Genomic DNA, 27,213 nt, shown 5'->3' with positions numbered 1-27,213 from the left:
AATGTAAATTACTGGCAACCTTGATTTAGTTAAGTCTTTTAATTCAGTGTACTTTGAGGGCTTGTTTTCATGTGTGTGACTGCGCCACTGTAGCACTTTAGTGAAGACGCTGCTACGCCAACAGGAGAGCTTCTCCCATGGGCATAGTTAATCCACCTCCCTGAGAGGTGGTTGCTGTGTCCATGGGAGAAGCTCTTCCATTAACATAGCACTATCTACATGGGGGGGCGGAGTTAGGTCGGTATAACTATGTCGCTCGGGAGTGTGGATTTTTCACACCTCTGAGTGACGTAATTATACCAATATAGGTCTGTAGTGTAGACCTTGCCTCAGAAGAAGCAAGAACAACATAGCCAAGGAAAATTATTACTCAAGAGCTATCCCCTGCCCCTGCACTGATAAGTTCTGGAAGCAGTCCCAGTTCATTTCTCCTTGGCTGAAAGAAGGATGGCAGTTATGGCCTTTGATGGCGGAAGGGTAGAAATCAGGTAGAAATAGGGGGAGATATCTGGACACTGAAAGGACTCCTACCCACTGAGTGTGGAAGGCAATGGAAATATTACTGTTTATATGCTAGCTTTTGTCTCTGGGAACCTAGCTTGACATCCTACTTTACTTCATAAGAGAAGTTAAAGGCATAGTGAATATTTTGACAGTATGTAAATATATATATATAATACTTAAAAAATTAAATTATGCTAGTTACAGAGGAACTCTTGCCTTAAAATCAAGACAAATTCAAAACTTAAGCTAAAGTAATTTCATGTACTTCAATTGCCCCGCCACATTTTCCTATCTTTTAACTTTTTCTATTTCTATTGTACACCAGCCCCCTGCTAGAATGCGGGGTTTTGGATCCATGCGCAGTCCCACGTTAACACGGGGACCATGTTACCATGGATTCCAATGAAGGTAATTAAATTTGGGATCCATGCGTGGTCCCGCGCTATAACCGAATTCGTGCTATAAAGACGCGCGTTCTAGCGAGGGTCTGCTGTATATGATGCATTCACATTAACAGGAAAACCAGTAAAAATGATAGTACAGAGTGTTGTCAAAAGCAGAGTAAACTAATTGACTAAAATAGAGGGTTTTTTCCCCTAATGTTTCATTTACGACAGTGTTAAGTGTTACTTGTCACAATAGTGGAGAAACAGTTTTCAGAGAGAAGTTTAACTTAAACAGAGTGTGTTAGGGGTCTTCCAGTGGTGAAATGTGGTGTTTGTTTTGGAGATCTGAAAAAGGGGGTGGGGGAGGGACTTCAGATGAAACCTACTGATAGAATATAGTTAAGTCAAAAATAAGACCTCTCTTTGAGATCTCTCTTTCAAGAGTCAGAGGAACAAATACTGGAGGACTCCAGGAAGGCTGAAGTTGTAAATAACTACCTTTCCAATTTTAAACAAAAATGAGAAGAGGAATTGTGAGCAAGCAGATGCAGGTGACAGTTCGGAAGATGCTCAAGTTTCAGTAAAACCTCATAAAGTTAACTACGTATTAGCAGAGCTAGAAAAGATAAGATCCAAATGTTGTAAACAAATGGACAGAAGAAATTATGTGAAAGTGACCAATACTTTTTTATACTCCTTGGAAACAGATAACAGTCCCTGATTTGAGACTACAAAATGTGGTTTCAGACTTCAGAAGGAAGGACAGGGAACCCTCATTCTTTTTGTAACACGTGAACAGTAAAAATAAAAGGGGAATGTTCATAAAGGTGTTGAAATATTCTACACAGTCGCTGCTTAAATTGTTTCCAGCGTATTAGCTACAGAGTTGACAAAATGGATTACAGGATGAAAATAATAATCTTTTTCAGAGTGGGCTCTTCATATTCCCACTGTGATGAGGCACCATAAGCCTTGGGAGCCTTCTGTGAACACAGAGCGTATTATAGGTACTAGGATTCTGAGAAAAGGGAGACTCAGTCCTCTGGGATTCTTACTATTGCTGCACCAGGGCCTTTCTTGACCCATTCTCCAACTCCAAAGTTGGTGGAGTTGGCTGGTGCTGGTCTTTCAATGCTAGGGCCTTCCTCAGTGACTGCACCTGGTGAAACCTCAAAGGTTGATGCCAATTACACTTGCAGCACTAGAGAAAGCTACAGAGGTTCAGTCCTCTCCGAACAGCAGTAAGTCCTCAGCCATCTCTAGTTCATTCTAAATTTGTGGGAGGCCCCGGGAACTTCTGTTCTCTGCTGTAAAGCATAACGTTAAGAGAAAGCGGAGAAATGAGAATTCCTTGGTGCTCGGGGAATCAAGCACTCTAACAAGAAAAGGCATTCTATGAATCAGAGATGGGACCAGTCCGTGGTGCTGGAAGTTTTGGTTCTAAATGTTCTCTCTCCAGTGCAGATGCTGAAGACACCATCTGCTGCTTCTCTTGATGCTGACCTCACTTCCCTAGTGCTAATGCCTAGATTAACCAGTTTTGAGGGCCAGTTTATCTCTGGATAGATCAAGAAGCTAGTTGGTTCCCCATTATGGGCTTTTGGTTTCAGGGACAATTTGATTGGGCACAGTGCCATCTGGGATGTACTTTGCAGCTTCTCTCTCTAGACAGCTCCTAGAACAAGGACTGAGGTTCTTGGTTTGTGCTCATAGGAGCTTCTAGTCTCAATCCTTTAAAGCCCCATGGTATGATCTTGTGCTTTACCACCCTGTGGTGTTGTGGCAGGTTCCTTGTTTCCCTCATTAGGCTTCTCGGTGTTGTAGGAAAAGGCCTAGATCTCCAACCTTGTCTCACTTATTTCCTTTCCAAGAGATCATGGGGTCATTTTTCTTGAACTTCTTTCTATTTTTAGTTATTGGTTTTTTTACTCTTATTTCTTGGTAGTGTATGCATTGTACATTTGCTTCTGAGTATACAAAAATCTGTTTACAAGAAGCATAAATTATGAGAATGTGTAAGTGAGCCTGCATATATTTAATATTTATATCTATAGCCAAAGGTTTTGGTCCCACTTTTTTCATATATTGTGGGAAGACGTGCAGAAACTGTGTGACAAATGAATTATACAAGACATAGGACAAATTGTTATTGGTATAGTGTAGATTTCACAGGAATAGTTAATTCCTGTTTTTAAAAAAAATTAGCACAATGCTCTAACATAGTTATTAGTTTTCAGAATGCTAAAGGCAGGCTTTGTTAGCTCATTTTAATATATTCTTAAAGGCTGCTATAATTGGACATTTAATAAAGAATACTCGTTTGTGACTATAAGGAGTTAACCAGATTCATGACCAGTAGTGCTCGTAAATAAGTTTAATGGTTTTGCTAATAAATTCCTATAAAAGGACTGTTCTGGGGGAAAATACATAATTTCAATGTTGCTGATCAGCTTAGTTTTCCACAGAGCCATCTAATTAGCATTTTGAAATGACTTCAAAGCAGAAAGTGTTTTGTTTTGTTTTTAAAACCTGGACATAGTTGCTGCAAAATGCCATTGTTTGGTGCAAATTACCTTCTTTATCATCCTGGTATGGTAATGACATGAAATTTTCTTCTCTGCAAGAATCCATGTTTCTTAACTTCATATTTTTTGTGCTGTGTATGGGATTGGACATTAAAGTAGCACGGCAGATAAAGGATTAACTTTAGAAAATAATTTCAGAAGGTTGAAATTTAACACAAGAAAACATTCTGTAAATATCTAAGTGGAAAAGTCCAGTTTGCGGGTTTGTGGGTTTTTTTTTATTCTACGATATCTGTTATATTGTTATTGAGACATAGGGTTTTACTATCTGCTTCAATGAAATCAAGATTCTATCGTGATTTTGGAAAGTTTCTCTTTCTGACAGTCAGGGGCGGCTCTAGGCACCAGCGCAGCAAGCACGTGCCTGGGACGGCAAGCCGTGTGGGGCGGCAGTCAGGCAGCCTTCGGCGGCATTTCTGTGGGAGGTCCACCGGTCCCGCGGCTTCGGCGGCAATTCGTCGGCGGGTACGCCAATGGCGTGGGACCGGCAGATCACCCGCAGAGCTGCCGCCAAATCCGCGGGAAGGGCGGACCTCCCACAGAAACGCCACCGAAGGCTGCCTGACTGCCGTGCTTGGGGTTGCAAAAATCATAGAGCCGCCCCTGCTGACAGTATCAAAATATGAATACACAACACCCTGCGGACTGTAGTTGTTGAATAAGAAGTAATAGGGGAGATAATTCAACAAAATCGTTCTGATTTTAAAGGTATTTCTGATTCTCACAATATTCCCTTTCCTTAAAATAGTGAATATGACTGGACATATGGTAATAACTGTGGGACAACATATAATTGTCACACATCATCTGGCAGTATCACAAGGGGGACTGGTAGCAAAGTGTGAAGTCTACAGTCCAGAGGCGAGACTATCGTAACTGATAAGCATAACAATCTTTTCATGTAAAGAGTGCAGATAGATAATGATTGTCAATACGTAATTGTTAGTTGTGTTAACTGGTATTCTAGTATTTGTGGTCTGCTTTTGTGTCCTAATCTGGCCATAAGTAATTTCTTTAAAACATTCTAAACAGAAATTTACATTTGATAAATGGATTTCTATTATTAACTATCCCCAGAGTGTGATTATTTTGCTAAAAAGTCTAAAAATTACCACAACCAGGTAAAAAGCTTACTGAGCTACTGGAACATTATCAACCTAATGACACATGAAGCATGCAACACCCCATGAACACTGTTCATGCTAATAAATGGTACATGACTGTCTTGTCTAGGCTGTTGAATAATTCCAAAATTTGAGGCCTTTGGCATAACAGATACAGAATATCCAACTCACAGCCTGTCAAATACTGTTTATATGTTGTATTGTGGAAAAGACCTGGAATAACAGAAAAAAACCTGGGAAATAAACACACCTGCAAAACTTAATACTGCATGTAAAGAAATTCTTCAGTGTGTGATTTTTTTTTTCCCAAAACGAGAGGCACTATTTAGGTACTTAAATGGCTCCCATCACTGGTAATACCTGATTGCCTCCCAGCTGTACAAAAATAGGAGTAGCGTTATTTCTTCTACAGACTTGGAAGGAAGGAAGAAATACACGTTAGTTGGCTTTGCTTGCTTGTTTATGATTGTGTCTAAGTGGGTGAGGGAAGAAATTATTGAGGGGAAAAAAAGTGAAGCCAAAGAAATAAATTTTTACATTTAGTTGTGAAACTGGTAACTCACTGGTCATTCTCATTTCTTGTAGGAGTGAGTTCCATAGTCTAGGAGCAGAGTCTGTGAAAGTTCTGTCTCCTGCATTCACAAGCCTCCCCCTGTTGGTCAACAGTTTCATCTTAGCTGCCATGGAAGCTCATGGTCTCAGGGAGAAGCAATTTCTCAGGTAGCAAGAGCCAATTCCATTGGAGGGTTTTAAATTTTGGACAGACTATGAACTGGACTCAGTACCCTGTGAGGAGTCAGCACAGAAAGGAGACAACTGGGGCGATTGCTTACAGTCAGTTGTGTTGCTAAACAGATGGACATTTTGTACCAGCTGTAACTTTCTCAGGATGTGTGGCTTCACTCCTATATTTGAGTTCAGTAATCAAGCCTGGAGATCATACAGGGAGTGCTGTGGTCTGGTCTGCACCTGAAAGTTGGCAGCAATTGCTGCAGGGGATAGTTGGACATCTAGTAGTACTGAGGAGTCCAAAAGGGCATTCCAACTGCAGACTGACTGACAACCATTTGAAGGCAATTGCTCTCTCTAGTGAGAAACATTACAGAGTAGGCAAATTCTTCAAAGTGCTTCCCTCTTCTTACCCATATTATTTCAGCCTGTCTTGGCTCAGCTGTAGACAGCTGCTTTTCATCCAGGTGCTGATTTTGACTAGACACACACAAGCTGGGAGATTGAGCTCTTATCTTGCAGGAATCATTTAACATCTATACCATGGTGTTCATGTTGAATGCAAAGCAGCCTCCAGAATTCATATTATCATAAATAGTAAGAAATGGATGGGAAAATGAAGTATGTGCTATCCAGAACTATAAAGAAGCTCTTCAAAACCTTCTAATAAATCAACTGAATAAAGCTCATATAGTAGCCACAGCAATGAATGGGGATTAAAAAGAATCCAGCAATTACCAGAAAGCATGGGATTTTGCAGTTGACTAACATAAAACAGACACTTGCGCAGATTATTATGGAAATTTAATACAAAGTCTGTATAAATTCACCGGTTGTTACACAAATGCAAAATAAAAACTATAGCAAAGTCTGTTAATGCACTCAAATGGCTTGTTTGGGTTTTCCTGGCACTCACTCGATTCTTTCCTTATCTCAAAGTGGCTTTTCTCTTGGACAGAGTGATTTTCTGCCCCAGGTCCTTCCCATTAGGCCTTGGCTTTTATTCCTATGTACTGGTCAGATTGGAGGTAGTTTTATACTTTAACTAGCTTTTTTCTGGACAAAATTGTTCCCCAGACTAGGTTTTTCATACATAGAGACCATCTGGGCCATAATTCTTTGCATTTTCAAATTACTTTGTAAACACTAATTGATGAAAAATAGGATAAACTGAACGTTTGTTTGGAAAACATTAACTAAAAATGTAATGGATAAAGGTGCGTATGATAGAAACCCTGTGTTCACCAGAGGCCTTTTTATCCTTGTTTGGTTTAGATTAATTTAGTTCAACAGACCTTTTCTTTATTCATTTATGTAATTACAGATTACGTCTGGGAGAGGGGAGGCAATCATATGTTTCTATAGAATGTTAGATTTGATTGTTACAAAAAAACTAGTTTAGAAATAGTTTGCAATTTTATATTGAAATCTGTGGTCTGCTGGTTATTTTATTTTATCAGGGTTCCATTATGAAGGTAGTAAGAGAACACTAAGAATTTTCTAACGCAGATGAAAGTGGAAAATTCAGTTCAGAGATTTTAGGTAGCTGAAAACATAATATACAGCAGCAAATCTGCTTATTAGTTAAGACTGTGCATAATGTTCGAAGCCATGAATAGCTAATATCTATTCAGTGTCTACTATGTCTAAATTTTAAAATACCCAGAATGTAAGATGTTTGAACAGTAAATATGGCAGAGTTTTTGTGTTCTTTATGTAATGAATCCTATGAGTTCAACACTGATTTTTATGACAAGTTTTGACATGTAGCATTTTGGGGTAGATTTTTCAAAAGCTTTCAGAGTTGGCCTAACTCAGCTCCCATTGACTTCAGGGGGAGCAGAATTAGGCTGACTCTAAACACTTGTGAAAATTCCACTCTTTATTATAATAGAAAAAACACAATTTTATTTTATAGATAAACAGAACCCAAAATAAAATAGCTTTTTCTTTTTTATATGAAACACGACATCCATTAGATAGGACAACCATAAACTGACTCCGCTTAAGATCGATACTGAAAGAACTAGATAGCAAGACAACAGCTTTATAATAAATCTTAAAAACACAGACACACCCACCCCTTTTTTTGGTATCTCTTGATTCCATGGGGGGGGGGGGAGGAGTCTAGTTTGTTAGTCTACATTTTTGATGAATATAGTCTAACTTTTATTCAACAAGCACAAGAATTTGTATTTGAAGAAAAATGACTTTTGATGTTGATATGGAGATGAAAACCTAACACATTTTCTTTATTAGAAAAGTACCTCAATGGAAGCTTACAAGTATTTATTTCATATGCAGCATTGGCAGCTAACTTTCATAGAGGTTCTGTTTTGCAGTTCTGATTATACAGTATGTTATAGCATTTAACGTGTTTGAACTGCTAAATATATAAACAGCCAGTGACAGAGGTAGAGGTGGAGAGATGGAGAAACTGAGTAAGAAAGATTTAATCAGTATGCTAAAGATCACTCAGTGAATTAAAGGCCGAATGAGACTCTAACTCAGATGTTCTTAGATTCCAGTCCCCTGCTCAGCCCACTAGACACTATGCTGTCCCTCAGCTCACCACCTTCATTTTGTCTTGGTGCAAATTAATTCAATAAGATTCATTTTGATCAAAATAAGTTCACCCACTCCTACTTGTGTTATCACATGCTAGAATGACCTCCAGCTCATCAGAGATGTAATTATAATGAGAATGGATCTACAAAAATCTAATTTCATTCACCTGATACTTCATTAAATATTTTAAAATGATTGTTTAAGCCTCTGTTTCAAATAAGAATTGTTTCTTCTTGTTCAGATGATGAAAAGAGGGAAATCAAGGCCAAATTCTGCCCCCCTATTTATTTTGTGTGTCTGAGAAGAATATTGGGCCCTTTCAGTTAATCATAATCTTTACAAATAAATAACTAAAGTACCAAGTTACATTATATTATATAGCTAATATAATATCAGTAGATCTAAAAACTTTGAAATAATACTTTTTTCTTTTAAAAAGAGAATAATCAGACATCTACTTATTCTTCTAAATGATATCTTTGCACCTAAATTTCAAAGCTTTTTTTCCGTGTCAAATGGAGTATAGTGTTTTGTGGTAGTAAGTTACATAGGGAATTCCACTGAAACTAAGGGCTTGTCTACACTGGAAATTAACAGCGCTGCAACTTTCTCGCTCAGAGGTGTGAAAAAACACCCCCTGAGGCGCAGCAAGTTGCAGCGCCGTAAAGTGCCAGTTTAAACAGTGCCCCAGCGCTGGGAGCCATGCCCCTCATTGAGGTGGGTTTTTTTTAGAGCGAGTGAATTTTTGGAGAGGGAGTTTAGCATTAAATATCTATTTGATTGCTGGCCATGAGTCTAACTGAATGTTACTACTGCACATTAGGTATGTTGGAGTGTTGTGTTTCATGTAGGTACTTCTGAGGTTTTTTTCGAAGGTTACCTAGTGCATATGGCTACATACCTTCTGTGTGTATATAAATCCCAATAAAATAAATAGTGAATGTGCAGTCAACTTACTGTAGATTGAGTTTGTATTTCCTGCAGAACTTTTTTATTTTTGCTTTTTTACTACTTTGAAAGTTTATTTTAGTTGCTTTTGGTCTATGAAGAGCTGAATTTCTTCTGCAGTAATTAACCATGGCACTAATAGCTAAGTTAATTTAGGGAGAGCTGCTTTAGGTGTTGGCAGTATCAGGAGATGTTGCACGAAAACCACAGAATCCTGAATCAGGGTGTGACAGGCAATAGTGAAGCAGTGGCACTTCAGCTATTTAATTTTAATGTGTATTTTGTAACTTTTATACTCTGTTTCATTTTATAAATATTCAGTTTATACTTACAGTGCTCAGCTTTTATTCTCAAAATCTATGTGCTGCATCTGTGCTACGCTTGGACCTGAAAGCTAGAATTTTTACCTCCACTGATTATGTATTTTTAAGCAGTTTGAACAAAGTAACAATAGTTAAGTTTTTAATGTAATAAAAGACACCGTTGTTAGTTTGTTCAAACTGCCTAAAAATCTATGTGGGGCCAGGCCAATTTATTCAAAAAATGTTTAGCTCTGGAAGTAATATGTAGCTACATACTTATCTTCTTATAGTTTTCTAATTTATTTTTTCTTTGGACTAGGGTTACAGTTGTATGGATGATGATTTTTAGTATAACTATGGTAATTGTTTCAGATGGAATAGATATTTGCCACAATTCCCCACTAGTATGAAATATTCATATTTTACAACATACATTAATTTGTCATAGAATATTTCTTGTAATGAAGACAAATCTTTTAATATATAATGTATTTTAAAAACAAGTGGTGGTCACTATGTAATGGGCTGAATTATTTTTCATTTACTCATTTAACTGCTTCTCTCCACAGGTGTTGGTGTCTGTCCAGTCCCTCATATTGGTAGCAGAACCCTATTTTAATGAACCGGGATATGAAAGATCTAGAGGTACTCCTAGTGGTACACAGAGTTCCAGAGAATATGATGGAAATATACGACAGGCAACAGTCAAGTGGGCTATGCTTGAACAAATCAGAAACCCTTCACCATGTTTTAAGGAGGTAGGTATTATGAAACAAAGTAAACACTGGCTTTTGCCTTTAACATATTTAAAGATTGTTATCAGGTCCCCAGTCAGTCATCTTTACTCATGACTAAATGTGCCCAGTTTTTTTTACCTTACAGCAGAGGTCAGGTTTTCTAAACCTTTTATCATTTTTGTTGCTCTCCTCTGGAGTTTCCAATTTATTCACAGCTTTCCTAATTTGTGGTGCCCAGAATTGGAGACAGTACTCCAGCTGAGGCCTCACCAGTGTCAAGCAAAGTGGGAGAGTTACCTCCCATGTTTTATATACAATCCTGTTAATACACCACAGAATATTAGTCTTTTTTGCAACTGCATCACATCATTGACTCATATTCAATCTGTGATCCACTATAACCCTCAGATCCTTTTCAGCAATACTACTACGTAGCCAGTTATTCCCCATTTTGTAGTTGGGCATCTAATTTTTTCCTTCCTTTATTGATTTTATCTTACTGATTTGAGACCAGTTTGCTAATTTGTCAGTCATTTTGAATTCTAATCCTGTCTTCCAGAGTGCTTGAAACACTTCCTGGCTTGGTATCTGGTCACAATTAACCTTTTTAGTGATGACTGAAGCAAAATAGGCATTATACACCTCAGTTTTCTTGATATCATCAGTTATTAACTCTCCTTTCCTGCTACACTTTCCTTCATCTTTTTCATGTTCCTAATGTATTTAAAGAACATCTTTTTATTGTCATTTATTTCCTTGTTAGATGTAATGCATTTTCTGCCTTCGCCTTTCTGATTTTGTCCCTACATGCCTGTGCTATACTTTTGTACTCGCAGTTTGTACATATTTTCACTCTTTGTAGGATTCCTTTTTGATTTTCAGGTCATTAATGAGTTCCTGATGGAGCCATATTGGCCTCTTGCTATTCTTCCTATTTTTCCTTCCCATCGGGATGGTTTACAGTTGTGCCTTTAATATTGTCCCCTTGAGAAACTGCCACCTCTCCTCAACTCCATTTCCCTTAGGTCAGGTCTCATGGGAAGAAAATCTATCAGCTCTCTGAGTTTGTTGAAGTCCATTGTCCCTATTCTGCTGCTCTTACTCCTTCCTTTCCTTAGAATCATGAAGTCATCATTTCATGATCACTCACCCAAATTGTCTTCCACCTTCAAATTCACGTCCAATTCTTCCCTGTTGGTCAGAATCAAGTCTAAAATGGTTGTCCCTCTGGTTACTTCCTTCACTTTCTGAAACAAAAAGTTGTCCCCAATACATTCCAAGAACATATTAGAGATTCTGTGTTTTGCCATATTACTTTTCCCACAGAAGTCTCGGTAGTTAAAGTCTCCCATTACTGTCGGGTCTTGTGTTTTGGATATTTCTGTTGTTTGTTCTAGAAATGCCTCAATCACCTCCTCTTCCTGATTTGGTAGTCTGTAGTAGACTCCGAGCATGACATCACTTCTGTTTTTTTCCCCCCTTTATCTTTACCCAGAGACTTTCAAATGGCTTGCCTATCACCACTTGGACCTCAGAACAACTGTATATATTCCTGATGTATAATGCAACATCTCCTGCCTTTTTTCCCTGCTTGCCCTTCCTGAACAAGGATCCCTTTGTACCAGTATTCTAGTCATAAGCTTTATGCCATCATATTTCTTTGATGCTAGTCAAGTCGTAATTTTAGCTTACGCACTAATACTTAAATTTCTTCCTGTTTATGCCCCATACTCCTTGCATTTGTGTTATCAACATCTAAGATTTCCTTCTTGTTGAATGAGAACTTTAACTATATAAAAACGTTGAAAGAAATGATGGGAATATCAAGGTTCTTGCTATACTTATTAGAAAACAAGAAATTTGAGGCATTGGTGGAGCTGAGTTTATTAGATGAGTTTTCTAGAATCTTTAAACTTCTAGAAAGATGAGTGGAAAATCTGATAAAATGTGGTTCTGTAAAGCTTAGCTAGTTTGTATTTTTAACTTTTCACAGCATCGGATGTGTTGTTTCTTATTCTAACTGCATTACATGCAAAATCTGCTGATCAATACTGCAAATACATACTAAAGGTTTAGTGATTACCAAACATTTAGTGTATTAATTTATCTAACTCAAGATGCCTAAAGGAAGGAAGGGGCAGGAAACAAGTGAGTGAATGGACTAGAGTAATGATGTGGCAAGTGAAGAAATAGATGACAAATTAAAGGAAGTAAAATAATCAGTACAGACATTAATGGAAGATGTTAAGTTGTTTGTTTGACCAACCAATCATCAGAGTCCATAGAAAATAAGTGTTTTATTGTGAGTTAAACAGCAGCAGCTTTTCATTCCAGAGCTGGCTGCACCATAGTGATGGGTGAAGTGATTCCCAGTACTGCGTATAGTTTATACATGAGTTTGTAAAGTATTTAGTGTTTTTTCTGGCTGAAAAGTGTCATAAAAATGTAGATTGAGTAACCCTATAATATGTTGATTTTAACACATTGCTAGATCATGCGTCTCTTTGAATGAGTTAATCATTTTCTTCAAAGTACATGTTAATAGATCTCCACCCTTAGAATGGAAAGAGCTTGAGTGTCTTCAGGAACAAATTTTAATGTTCACGTGAATATGGAAGCAGTGATCAAACACCAGTGAACATCCCAGACACTCAACCACTTACTCTGTCCCCTGTTATGTATTACACCCATATATGCAGGATATTCTGGCCCTGTCAATCAAGATATAAATATAATAAGAGAGCCCCTGATATTCCTCTAAACTGACTTTTGACATTTTATGTAACAGTGCCCTTCACTGTTACACCCATCTTCACTAATAAATCCTTTTTTAATAAATATTTGTAACAACTTTACTCTTCCAGGAAAAATATCAAATTGTAATTATTTAAATGAAACAACTAAAGATAGTAGAATGTGGTAGAGTTAGTCATTTTCATATATATCTCTCTGATGTTCTCTGCAACCTACAAGACATATACACAATCTTACCCTTCAAAAAGACAAAAGCCTAGAAGTTAAGGATACTAAACTACACCATTATAATTTGTACATTAAAGCTATAAATTTGGATGTACTATAAAGCTCAGTTCAGTTCCTAAATACCTTGATTCCTGTTCAGTACTGTTGTCCTTTATATTAAAGCACCCAGAATTTGATCTTAGTATTTTTCAAACACTTGCTGTATAGCTCAGATTCTGCTAATGGCTTTTATAAGGGAGATATCTCATCCTGTCCCTTCCTGAAGAAGGTGAAGGAATAAGATGCATCCAAATGGATTTATCCCAGTAGAGAGATGAGATCATTTCATGAGAGCAGATAATGACTATTACTGTTACTTTATTTCTAGTGTCTGCCTTTTCAAAGTGATTGCAAGAGTACAGAAGTTCACTGCCTATACAAGAGATTTGTAGCTGGGCCTGAATTACTTTTCACTTAGTTGTTTAGTTGTTTGTGGTTTAATGTAACATTAGGGGGCAGATTTCATCCCACTAAAAGCAAACAAATCCTGAGGTATAATATGAAACACCCATCAGTAACTTGATTAATGGTGGCTTGCACCCAGGGGCGGCTCTAGAGCCCAGCGGGGCAAGCACCCGCCTGGGGCGGCCCTTTCCCAGGGGGGCGGCAGGCTGTGCCGGTGGACCTGCCGCAGTCATGCCTGCGGGAGGTCCACCGGAGCCTCGGGACGACCGGACCTGCCGCAGGCATGACTGCGGACGGTTCGCTGGTCCCGCGGCTCGGCTGGACCTCCCGCAGGCATGACTGCGGCAGCTCAACCGGAGCCGCCGGACCAGCGAACCGTCCGCAGCCGCGGGAGGTCCAGCTGAGCCGCGCGACCAGCGGACCCTCCGCAGTCATGCCCGCGGCAGGTCCGCTGCTCCCGCGGCTCGGGGGCGCCTCCCGGGCATGACTGCTTGGGGCGCCCAAATTTGTAGAGCCGCCCCTGCTTGCACCGTATTGGAGAGAAATGGCCTGAGCTTCCATCCTTTGAATTGAAGGTTATTTTCAGGTTTTGGATAAAAGATATCCTTTCTCCTTCCTCCCCATCTTCCAAACTGTAATCCTCCAATTGTCCCCTTCTCTTCTTGTAACTCTCCAAGAGCCTCCAGCTCTTCCTTAACCTGGTCTCCAATAGTCTAGACTGTAGGACCCTTCTGCATAAGTAAAGTGTGCAAAATTTGAATTAAGTATGGTTCTTTGGGATACACCTCAAAGTGAGGTGCTCAAAGGTCATTTGAAAAAAAAACAACAAGGCTCTAACATTTTTGGTGCAATTAAATATATTATCAGCTTAAAGGTTTTTGTTGCAAGGGACCCAAAATACAGTGCACCAGATGCCTTAGAAACATTGTGATCCCTTTGCAGAACTGCCTTATTCCTTTTACAGACCCACACGTAGATGATGCATGTGGAATAGGATGTTAGATGAGAAATTCCACTCATTTTTCCTACGTCCCCAGTCAACAGAATGTTTAGGGATAGTGTATAGAAAGAGAAATTCTACTCAACCAACACAACCATGTGCAGTGCCTGTGAAACCATGGTAGGTTGCAGGAGAAAAAAAGTGAAGCCTTATTGTATGTTACATTTTGCATGCACAAGTTCCATTTTAAAATCCTCATAACTCTTCCGAATCTAAACAGGCTTTCACCACATAGCTGAAAAGTACACTTCAGACCCAGGGGCTGTCTTTTTCACTACATTTCACCTTTCCACCCATTCCTACTGAAGCATTCGAGTGATCTGAAAAAGACAGTGACAGAAGTGTCACTTTTTACTCTTCATACACTAAACCAACTGAACTATTAATTCTGAAATGTTCCCAAAAATTTCACTGCTGGGGAGAGACCAGATCTGGAAAATGTCTGAAAGATGAGTCAGACAAGGTGGGTGAGGTAATATCTTTTATTGGACCAACTTCTGTTGGTGGAAGAGACAAGCTTTCAAGCTCTACAGAGCTCCTCTTCAGGTCTGGGAAAGGTAATCAGTGTCAAAGCTAAATACAAGGTGGAACAGATTGTTAAGCATGAGTTAACAGGTGTTGCAAGAAACCCATTCAAAATGAAGTGGGCATTTAACACCTATGCAGTCAGAGGACAAAGGATAGCTAGTGGGTTACAGATTGTTGTAATGAGTAATAAAACCAGTATCTATTGAGTCCATGATTTTTGGTGTCTATCAGAGTTAGGAATTTAAGTTCCCAGGCTCATCTTTCAAAGGTATTGTGCAGGTTTTCTTTGAGAACGAGGGATCAGATGTGGAGTGATAGTTTTGTGAAGAGTGTTCCAGTGACGAGCTGCCAAAATATTAAAAGGTTCCCTCCTTCTCACCTCACGAAGGGGTCGTGCCCCCCTCCAGGGGGTCGTGCCCCATCCAACCCCCCATGTTCCTTGACACACACCCCCGGGGACCCCAACCCATCCCCCCCTTCCCTGTTCCCTGACTGCCCCCTGCTGCTCCATCCAATCACTCCTCTCATTCTTGATGGCCCCCTGGAATCCCTGCCCCATCCAACCACCCCTTCTCTTTGTCCCTGACTGCCCCCCCACCACCTCATCTAACCCCTGCTCCTTCCTGACTGCCCCCTGGGACCCTTGCCCCCATTCAATCCCCCTGTTCCCTGGCCTCTGACCACCTCCCCACAACCCACCGAACACCCCCTCCCTGCCCCCTTACCACACTGCCCGGGACCGGGTCCGCTCCACCAGCACCGGGACCGGCGCCATGGGGCCCGACTCGCCGGGCCGGGTGGAAGCCGCTCGGCCGGCACCGGGACCAGCGCCGCAGGGCCCAACTCCCCGAGCCGGGCCAGGCCAGAGCCGCTCAACCAGGACCGGCGCTGTGGGGCCCGACTCCCCAAGCCGAGCCGGGCTGGAGCCGCTCGGCCGGCACCGGGACCGGTGCCGCGGGGCTTCCCTGGAGCCCTCTGCGCGTCCCCTGCCTGGCTTACCTGCCTGCTGCTTGTTTTGGGATTCTCTTGGAACAACCGGTTCTAAAAAGGCTTCTAAATTTAACAACCGGTTCCTGTGAACCGGTGCAAACCGGCTCGAGCTCACCACTGGAGTGTTCACCCGTTGGTGGTAGGGTGTTTGTCGTCTTATTGTTCTGTGAGAGTTCATTCGAGAGCATAGTGATGCTTTAAAGCAGTGGTCCCCAACCTTTTTCGTCCGGAGGGCGCCGGACGACGAGCCACCGAGGACTGGCATCCGCCGAAATGCCGCCAAGAAGCGGCAACGTCAACAGGCGTCGCCGCCGAGAAGCAGCATCATCCAGAGGCGTCGCCGCCAAAAATCAGCGGCATTTTGGCAGTGATGCCTCTGGATGATGCTGCTTCTCAGCGGCATTTCGGCGGATGCTCATCTGCCAGACAGTACGCGGGCACACATAGATGCCCTGGCAGGCGCCATGGCACCCACGGCACTGCGTTGGGGACCACTGGTTTAAAGTATCAGAGGTGTGTTAGTCTGTATCCACAAAAACAACGCGGACAGCTTATGCCCAAATAAATCTGTTAGTCTTTAAGGTGCCACCAGACTCCGCTTTGTTTTAGTGATAGTTTAGTTTCACCCATGTACTCTTGTTGTGGTGTTTGATGCACTAGATGAGGTATACCACATGTTGTCATAGGCATTTGTAGGACTCATGGGTATTGAAAGGTCTGTTGTGGGGGTTGTTGATCATTGAAGCAGTGGAAATATGTCTGTAGATTTTGCATCTGTTGTACTGGTAGGGATTAGTGCTGCTTTGAGTTGGTGGGTCCTGATCTGTGGGGAGCTTGTTTCTGATGCTGAGCTTGGCAAGGTTGGGGAACCTGAAAGAAGAACAGTTTACAGACTTGTAGTTTAATGGAAATGGCCCTTTATAAAAGGAAACTCCTGCAACCTTAATGGTACCTGTTCGCTCATGCTAGCTGTAATTATTTAATAGTTTACAAGTAATATTCGGTAATATATTTTGTAAAACTAATGGAATTTTTTGAGATTTCACAGCAACATTATTAGGTCTTTATCAAGAACTGCAGAGAACCTGCCATTTTGGGGAGTTGAATTATTGCATATGCAGAGTAGTGAGGTGCAAATTAGCAAGCTGCACTTTAACTCATTGCAAAGGATACATGTGTCTGCAAGAAGACACTTTTCTCATTTGCATTTTCTTATTTTAAGTTTAAATAAATTTGTCTTTAATATGCAATTCAAAACTGAAAAAACTACTTAGCCAATATCTAAAGGCTGATCATAAAACATACAGAATGAAAAAACTAAGCGAGGCATGGTGTGGCACAGGAGTGAATTTGACTCATACTGGTTCTATGGAGTTCTAATTGTTTGTTTAATGTAATAGAATGTAGCTTCTTTTTTCCTTGAAATACTAATATCTGGGGGGAGTGGGAAGTCTTAGGAAATAGATTTTCACTGACAGTCTTTCATCATAAGAAAAAATGTACATTGTCCATGGCATGTGGCAATTCATTTAATTTAATCTTCATTTAGCATTTTAATGAAGATATCATCAGACTCTGATGATCTTCCTCTTTTTTCATTTATATTTGATGTTGCTAAAAAACTTGCTAACTATGCAGCCAAGCAAGAAATCCGATATTTGTCATAATTTTTCTTGGACAATTTCACACCTCTATTAAACTGTGAAGGTGTGTATATCAGATTAAGGGTAACTCCCAACTGTGAGAACTGATGCCTTCCCTAACATCTAAGAAAAGTGGAATGCGTGATTCTAGCAGTTTGAACATGGTTTTAAAAAAATTCTGTTCAACTCCCAGCTAGACTTTCTACCCATGACACATTATTTATGCTCATTTACTTTTTCCTGCTTTGAGCCTTTTTCTTATGTAAAAGAGGACGCAAATTGCTAAGTTTTGTCATAATGTCAGCTGCTGGTTGTCACTTGTAAAAACCATGCATTATTCTTACCACTTCCAACAGCAGGCTTAATACACTTCAACTGATTGTAAGACTTCTCTGAAACATCTGATAGTACACACTGACTAAGAAAAGAATACTCACAATAAAGATAGATTATCTTTGACAAATTGGGCACTTATGCTTTCTGGAATTAAATTAGTATTTTATTATCCTACCATTGTACAAAGAGATGTTTTACCTTGAAAGTATCTGGCTTTTGTGGTCAAAGGGCTGCTAAAAGAATAAAATAACATATTTTGCTACTGACAAAATTAAATTGAACAACTCATTGACTTTCCCTCATGACTTTCTCCTCTTCCACTTTACTTGTTATGTTAGGTGTGACATTGACTAAGGCATTTTATAATTTTTGGAGCTAGCAATGGGAGCAGAATCATTGATTCATCAGTAAAATAATTGAGCAGCTCAGTATTACATTGAAAATGTCTTTTGTCCCTTTGCAGTACAGCAAGGACATTCCTAGCACTAGGTTTTTCTCTTTAAACTAAAAAGCCTTTAAAAGACACTATGATAAATAGATTTGGTTCTTATTCTCCAACTATTATCTGTGTAGATCCCCACTTCTGGGTGTGCTTATGTAAAGTTGGATTCCTCTGTCAAGTAACCTTGGTGCTGCCTTACATACTTGCATGCAAATCCAACATTGAGTGCAGGAGTATATAAACTACTGCTTCCCTAGTCCCATAGGTTTCTTACCACAGTAAATGACTGCCTTGGTCGTTTCCCCCCATCATCAGTTTATCAACCATGTAAGTATAGTGTTAGTGTAAACAGTGCATTAGTTTTTCAGATGTTGTTATAATTGTATTTTGGCTGGTTAGTAATTATAACTAACTCTGTAGCCCAGTTCCAAGGGGTCAGTTGCATCAGGTTCTGTGTTGCATTGGGTTACCTGCTTTGGAATTCACATACCGTGGTCAGTCCTGTGCAGCGATCAGGGCTGGCTCCACACCCCAGCGCGACAAGCACGCGCGTGGGGCGGCAGTTGTCGTCAGGGGCGGCAGATTGGGCCAGCGGACCTGCTGCAGTCATGCCTGCGGGAGGTCCACCGAGCCCGGGGCGGCGGACCTGCCGCAGGCATGACTGCGGACGGTTCGCTGGTCGCGCAGCTCGGCTGGACCTCCCGCAGGCATGACTGCGGCAGGTCCGGTCGTCCCGGGGCTCCGGTGGACCTCCCGCAGGCATGACTGCGGCAGCTCAACTGGAGCCGCCGGACCAGCCAACCGTCCGCAGCTGCAGGAGGTCCAGCCGAGCCATGCGACTAGCGGACCCTCACCAGTCAAGCCAGCGGGAGGTCCGCTGCTCCCGGGGCTCCGGGGCGTCTCCCGCACATGACTGCTTGGGGCGGCCGAATATGTAGAGCCGGCCCTGGCAGCGATGTTACATTCACCTTACACAGTAGGTGTGCTCCCCAAAGTTGTACATTTGAGCTGGTATGATTTTACAGGTTACACATTTCTTTACACATCACTAAAATCCAACCCATCAGTTTGTTCCAGTTCCCTAACTTGTTGTTCTGTTCCTTCCTTATCTTTGTTTTGGGTATTAGCATTCCAGGTACTGATCCGTGAAGGTACTTCCCGAGCTTGTACTAAGACTCAGAAAGAATGTATCTTGATTTTGACAAGTTTATTATCTGCTTGTGCCAAATGCTTGCTTCAGCAAATGCAAGGTGTTATGGGATATTTACCATAAGTTAACAGGGTTATAATAAAAGTACAAGCCAATTTGGGCTATATAGCTGCTATATTAATGCTTAATATATATACTTAAATGCTTGGAATATATATTGCGGGTAATAGTGTCAACATAATGTATATATGTATGCTAGCCAGCGTATATTAGTCAACAGACTAAATGCAGGTGGTACTCTCTCCAGAGAGTAAGATATTCCTGATCCACATAGCAAGTGCCTGGGCACTTAGCTAAGAGATGCATTGTTTGTGCTAGTTTCACTCTCCAGTCCAGGAAAGTGTGTTAATTGTAATTCCAGTTCTTCCTGATGAAAGAGACTTTGAAAAACTTTCCAGCTGAGTCAGTGCCAGTCCCTTCTTGAACTGCTTGACCCAAAGGCAAGACAAGGGATGGACTGATCTGTGTATAGTAGGTTCTGTACTTTTAGTATTTAAGCACCTCAATCATAGAATATCAGGGTTGGAAAGTATTTATCCTCACAACACCCCTATAAGGTAAGAGCGTACTTTTATCCTCATTTTACAGGAGTGATTTGCCCGAGGTCATACTGGATGTTTGTGATAGAAGCAGGGAATTGAACTTGGGTGTCCCAAATTTAAAGCTACCATCCTTAACCACTAGACCATTCTTCCTGTAAGATTTAAGTTGCAAAGGTATCCAGGAAGCTTAGGAGGTCCAAGAACCAGCAGCTCACATCTGACTGCATCCTATGCAGAATTGAGTGTGTGAAAAAGGGAGGTACCATCTGTCCCCTGGCTCCTGCTCTGGTTTCAGAAAAGTCAAGAGCCTTGATTATCTAGGGGAACCACCTTGAGAGAGTCCTCCCAAGTTTTCCCAAGCATCACCATGGATCTGGGGAATGCATTGGAAAGTACAATCTTTACCCCTTCTTTTTATCTGTGATTTGTTTTAAGCAGAGCACTATCTTCTGTGACAGCTGCTAAGTAGTCTGAATGGGAGCTTATTTCATCATTTATACTTCAGTAGTGCTTATAGGCCATAGTGCTTAGAGGCCTCAACTAGGTTGGGCCCTGTTGTCTTAGGCAATGTACAAATATTTAGTGAATGACACACACTGTCTCGAACAGCTTTCTCAGAATGAAAGTCTTGGAACCAAAGACTTCTGCTGTTGACTTCATTACTACTAGGGATGTAGTCTGAGCCTTTTGATCTCTGAAGCCATTAGTTACCCTGGGTTGGTTCCTTCTCCCTCTCCTATCCTATATATACAGCCTGAAAAACTGCTTGATCCCTCAGAGGACATTGGGATGAATGTTGACAGTGTTGGCAGCTTTCCCAATCCTCTTTGTCATCGCTGAAGAAGCTAACATTCAGGTTGTCCCCAAAGGACAAAGAATTTCTGAGTGCAGAAGCTTCAGCACCTATTTGACTTATCGGCCCCTTAGCTTAGAGGGAGTATGGCTATCCCTATAAATTAGTCTGGTCAAACCAAACAAAAACCTTTTGGATAAAATAAGCATCTGTTCTACCTGAAGCCTAAGAAGGCAAACAGGCACTACTAGGTTGCTGCCTATACAATTAGTAGGGTGGAGAAGAGTAAAGGAGGGAATTAAGTACTCTACACACTGTTTATTCATAGTGTCTGCTATAAATGAGGAAAAACAACTCTCAGGATAGTTTGTTTATTTACCCCAAGAGGAATAATAAGGAAAAGAGGAAATAAGCAGTGGAGAATATGGCCCCACGTCTACTGTACTGCAAAAATACTCAGCCTTGACGTAATTGATAGTGTGCTTGATAAACTTCTTTAGGAAACTATTTCAGAGCAGTTCTCTAGTTTCACAAATCTGTGACCCCACTTAAGGTTTAGAAATTTCTGACAAAGTCATGCTAAGAGTCTCATGCCATTAGTAAAAGTTAGGACTACTTTTGTGTGCTCTCTAAAACTGTATATAAACACCAAGATAAGTATAGGGTCAGATTCTGGCTCCCACCTGTGTAGGGGGCAGCCTGAATGCTGATGCCTGAACTCTAAAATCACAAGAGCATTACAGGGAGTTTTAGTACCACCAAAGGTGGTAACCGCAAGGGGACATAACTGTGGCCTTGCCCCCTTGCACACTAGCTGATGGTCCGTGGCCAGCTCTGGGGAAGAATATACTGCACAGTTGACATTCTTCCATACACCCACTTGCTAATACAAGTTCTTCTGCCTACCTGTTTACTGTTCAGGCAGAAAGTGGCACTGACTACAGACATAATTGGTGCTCTACCCCCTTCTACCAAACACATTCTGTTCTATGAGGGCAGTGGCTTTAAAACTCATGAAAAGCCCTATGTATTGTATCTGTTCTTTTCCAGATTAGAAAATATTTGTGTGTAAATGTATGCCCTGTGTTGCAAATACATCTGGAATTTCTGTACAGTCATGGAATTTGGCTACCATTTTACTGTCAATATTTTAGCGTCCAGTAGGGTATTGTATTTAGGCTTTTGTTTAATCTTCAGCCATATAACACAAAATACCTAAATGACAATGTTCTCATCTGCATCGGGGTTTCTCAAGCTGTGGATTGTGACCCAAAATTGGATAGCCAGAACGCATAAAAGGGTCCAGGGCTGGCTGTGCTAACCTTCCCTCTTGGCATTGCAACCCTATCCACCAGGTTATAAAGCCACTCACAAATTTGGTCCAGCCAGCCCAAAACTGAGTGCCATAGTGACTCTGGAGGCCACAGTGCCCAGAGCAGGGTGCCAAACCCAACCAGCCCTATGGGACAGGAGCTCAGAGGGAATGAGTCATAGTGCTGTCAGATTCTCTAGTAAATACTGGTCCTTTAAATTATCCTCTGCCTTGCAACATCCTCTCTTCAACTCCCCATCCTGCTGCCCAGCCCCACTCCACTTTACCCCCAAATTTCTCCCCCAGACCACTTTGCCCCCAAATCCCACCCCACCCTTTACTCTTCCCCTCATGGACTGGGGGAGGAGGGGCTGTATTTTTGGGGGGAATATCTCAGCTCACTACCCTTTCCCCAGTTAGGGAGTTCCCTAGCTGTAATGTCTGGAATCTTAGTTCTGAGGCCACCCACCCCCTTGCTGCAACCCTGCAGAGGGTTTGAGGGTGAGGACTGGGTCTGCGGGCTTCTGTGGGTGGAGGTCTCTCTGTGTCATGATAGGCTATCAAGGTTTGCAAATTAGTCCTGAGCTCAAAAAGGTTGAGAACCACTGATCTACTTGATATTTTTAGGTCAAAACTCACAGCCTTGCTGTTCTTAAAAACATGTGGTTGTTGGAAGCCAGTGATTAAAATTTTTTCTTCTTATCTTGTATATTTCTTACAGGTCATACACAAACATTTTTACTTGAAAAGGGTGGAGATCATGGCCCAGTGTGAGGAGTGGATAGCAGATATACAGCAGTACAGCAGTGACAAACGGGTAGGCAGGACTATGTCTCATCACGCAGCAGCTCTTAAGGTGAGGCATGCTAATATGATGACAGGTAACATGAAGCAACAGTTCACTTTAATGAAACTATCCTGCATGTATGAGTATAACAAGCAAAAATAGCAATATTTAAAAAAAAAAAAAAAAGTTGAAACATGATTGAAGCTTTAAAATAAACTGTAAAACTGACAGTCACACTGCATCTCTTGATGATCATTTATGAAATATTTTACAAATGGAATTTATTTCCTTCTTATGTAGTTATGTTCCACCCCATGCAAGTGTGCGAGTTCAATTTTCTTCATAAGGCTTTTGTAGCAGTTTGGTGTTACGTTGGGATGTATTTTGGGATATGATAAAATTTCCTATAACCAATCTGCAGTACAGATTTAAAGGGAAGCTTCCCAGAAAACAAATTACTTTCATAGACAAAATCAAAAATTGATAAGCAAATAACTGTACATTTAAGTGGCCTGGCACATCTAACATCCCAATGCAATTTTAGTGTTCAGTAACAAAATATACAATACTTAACAACTTTTGTTTTTTGCTTGGACAAGAGCAGAATTTGTGGCTTTATTACTGGGAAACACTTTTTCTGTTGCTAGAATGACATTGTTTCAGTGCAACTGAGCTTTAAAATGAGGGTCACTGCTTTTTATGGTGAACAGATTAGAGAAATGTCCACAGTGTTTATATTATATATCTCTGTAGTATGTGTCTTTTCATAACCCTTTTATAGACAGTGAGTTCTAATTATTCAAAATTTTCCTGCTGTGCCCAACACCAACTATAAGCATGAATAGTACACAGTTGTGATGCACAGGTTGACAAACCAGGACATTTCCACTGCTGCCTTCCTGACCCCAAATGCCCTGCTGCTGCAGATTGGCATCCCATTGTCCCCTTTACTTCACCTTCAGTAGAACTCTGTGGGTATGTGAATTTCTGCAACCATTACTGTTGCTGAACTGGTTGACAGACACAGAAATGGTTTTCAACTTGTGGGAGACCGTTTTTGTAATATATTTTTCCTGGATATTATTTGATTGATAATATGCATCAAAATTACTTTCTTAGAAGAATTGTGAAAAGTAATGATGTTTTAATCAGCATCTTAATATCTGTACATACAGCGTCACACAGCTCAACTCCGTGAAGAGCTTTTAAAACTCCCCTGCCCTGAAGGCTTGGATCCAGATTCTGATGATTCCACCGAGAACTGCAGTGCCACAACAAGTTCTGAGGAGACGATATTGCATGACCAGGTTAAACCTAGCAGCAGTAAAGACATCTCCAGTGATTTCAAATTATGAGTGGCATTGACATGGACTTTACAGATACAGAGGCTTTGAAGCACAAGCCAAATATGTCAATATTTGTATGTAAGAAGCTAATTATGTAATAGGTAATGAAATTGAAACTATACTATGCCCTTAAGGATATACAGTTTAATTCAAGATGATCTTTTATTTACCTGTACAACAGTGTAAACTTTTTTGTGCTTTTATTTTTCAATTGTGAGAACCACTGATTGGTATGTTTAAAAAGTTATGTATACGAGAAATGGATAAATCACTGATATATAAGGGAAACTACCTTAGGAAAGAATGTTTACTGAATGTTTATTATTTTTTTTTTTACTTGTAGAGTGAGGGCGGATGTAACAAAGAATATATATTGGTCATTCTTACAGCTACTATTTAAAGTCAGAAAATTTTCACTGAATTTGATAGATTTTACGTTTGGCCATATCTTCATGCTCATATTTGATTTCTAAAGAAAACCTCCTGTATACTTCAATAAAAGTTAAATGGACATGCTCCCTCTTTTATGATTTACTGGTACATTTTTTAAATGATCTGCCATAAAATACGTTCTAGCTGGAGACTTGCACTTGTATGACTGAATTATTACAGTCAACGTATTTAATTTTATGCTTACTAATTCTAAAATGCAGATTAAATAAATGCACATGGTTTTACCTCATGCCAACATCTGGACTTCTGAATTTATCTTTTATTAGTTATTTTGTGCAAACTAATGGTATTCCAAAATTTGTCTTGATTGTTTTAAAAGGCTATTCTGGAAGTAAAATTGTTTTTTAAAACTGAATTGTCTGATTTTACATAGTAAAGTCATATGTATTAATTTTTAAGCATTGACAAGGGCTAAAGATATGCTATATAGGACTGCTAACATTCTACAGTTCATACTGTTAGGTATATTTTCCATTTTATATTTGCATGCATACATCATAAAAAAAAATCAGTTATTGGCTGGATTAATAATTATAAGTCTTGCTTCTAACACAACATGCACTGCTATTGGTTCTTAATTTTCAGTAGTCCTTGAGGGACGAATCAAATCATACTGGTATTACCTTAGATCACAGTTAGATAAGATATGTAATATTACATTGATTAGACCTGCTGTATTAATATTCTAAATGAGGCAAGAAACAAAGTCCTTTCACTCTCTTTTTTTAACTGTTTATAAATATCAAATTGGACTTATTCAACTTTTTCTTTGTTTTAAAACAATCATCTCTAAAAATTAAAAATGCCAGCAACTTGATGTCATGTCCTTATGAGGATGTTCAGCAGAAATTTTAAATACTTATGTGTTATAAGTCTGCAGAGAACTTTTTGCCTGAAACAACCTGGTTTTCTTTTAAGAGATGTTATGTGCAATCAGGACAGGCCATGGATTAACATAACTGTCAAAATACTTACTGGACTTCAAAGTATCAAATTAAGCAGGCCTATTTGTTACCTTAGGGAAATCCTTGTAATTAAATATATTAAGCAAAACAAGCAGGTGAACATTTACATTTTGCAACAGTTTGGAAAACTTCTCCTGTCTTGCTATTATCTTACATCTCATAGTCCTTTGTTAGCATTCCACTTCATAGTGTAAGTTTCTCTAAAGATTGGTATTTATTTACAATACCTTTCCTTACCTGCATGAGGTTAATTCTTTTTACACACTTCAAAATTAAATGAGTCCCACTTAGTGGACTCCTCCATGTAATGGAGGGTCAGGTGCACCCAATATCACCTATCAGCAGGAAAGCCTTTCAGTCCAGTTCCTCACCTGAGGTATAGCTTCACCTCAGGTTACAATGTCCTCACCCTCTTCTTATCAAAGGGGGAGTGAGATTGGAATATGGCTTATGCCCCTCCAGCAGGCTCAGACTCAGGGCCCCATGAAAGTCAACCCGTCTCTGGCACCAGAGTTACCTTTCCTGGGTCACTTCCTACCATCTGTCTCTCCTCCATGGCTCTAAGTCCAATACCAGGTAACAAAAGAAAAGATAACCAAACCTTCAGTCCCAAGTGGGCTCAGCATGCACTCCTATTCCTCTCGGTGAGGCTTCTTCAACACCCTTGACCAGGAGCCCTCAGAGTAGGTCTGTCTTCCTCCCTGAGTGAGGTACATTTAAGCTTCCTCTCTAGTTAGAGCATGCTCTGCAGATCTAGAGAGGCAGAGCTACTGGGCCTGCCCAGTGTGAGGTTTGTATATCTCATCTAGGGTGACCAGACGTCCCAATAAAATCAGGACTGTCCTGATTTTGAGGAGTTTGTCCCGCGTCCCAACCAGAGTATGGTCGGGATGCCATTTGTCCCAATATTTTGTTTCCTCATCTTCAGCGGAGAGTCCTTCAGTCGCGGACAGTCTTCGGCGGTTGGTGCTTCTGTCTTTGGTGGCAAGGTTTAGTACCCGCTACCGAAGACCGTCCGTGACTGAAGAACCCTCCGCCGAATTGCCGCCGAACTCCCAGATGGGTGAGTGTGTGTTAAAAATAAAATAAAAAATAAAGTAAAAAAAAAAATGCCTCCACCTTCCCGCCCACCCCCCACCCCCTGCGGCGGTCCTGATATTTTTACCTTCACATCTGGTCACCCTACCTCATCACATTCCCATATCTCTAGCAATTACCCTAGGCTTGTACAATCCAGTTAATTATATTTTGCATTATATTACTGAAGCAAAAGCTCTACTTAAGACTGTAAAATTGTTTCCATTATATATCTCCATTTTTAGATACAAATTTTTCCAGAAAAATATTCCTTTTGGGCCAAAACTCCACACAGATTCTCAGCTGGATTGAATTGTGACAGCTCCAGCAAAGCCACTCAAACTATCACAAACAGCCTAGCTGAGGATCTGTTCCATGAAGGTTAATTATCTAATGAAAATTTAAAGTCCTGCTCTCACTAACCATAATTTATTTTAAATATGTAATTTGCACCAATTTGACATCAAGTGGGTGGGCAAA

General features: G+C 40.4%; 1 protein-coding gene across 1 annotated transcript in view; it reads left to right on the top strand.

Annotated features, from left to right (window-relative positions):
• The window catches only part of BIRC6 (baculoviral IAP repeat containing 6), a 296,285-nt gene extending 271,359 nt beyond the window's left edge, over positions 1–24,926 (top strand). Inside the window, 3 exon segments of the mRNA XM_039531866.1 lie at positions 9,716–9,904; positions 22,827–22,961; positions 24,068–24,926. Coding sequence (XP_039387800.1) covers positions 9,716–9,904; positions 22,827–22,961; positions 24,068–24,247 — 504 coding nt within the window. The 3' untranslated portion in view covers positions 24,248–24,926.
• The last annotated feature ends 2,287 nt before the right edge of the window (positions 24,927–27,213 follow it).

This window comes from Mauremys reevesii, linkage group 3 (genome assembly GCF_016161935.1).
Source record: "Mauremys reevesii isolate NIE-2019 linkage group 3, ASM1616193v1, whole genome shotgun sequence".
In the NCBI taxonomy this organism is placed as follows: Eukaryota; Metazoa; Chordata; order Testudines; family Geoemydidae; genus Mauremys; species Mauremys reevesii.
The sequence above is the reverse complement of the archived record's forward strand: the minus strand, read 5'-3'. Positions and strand labels throughout refer to the sequence as shown.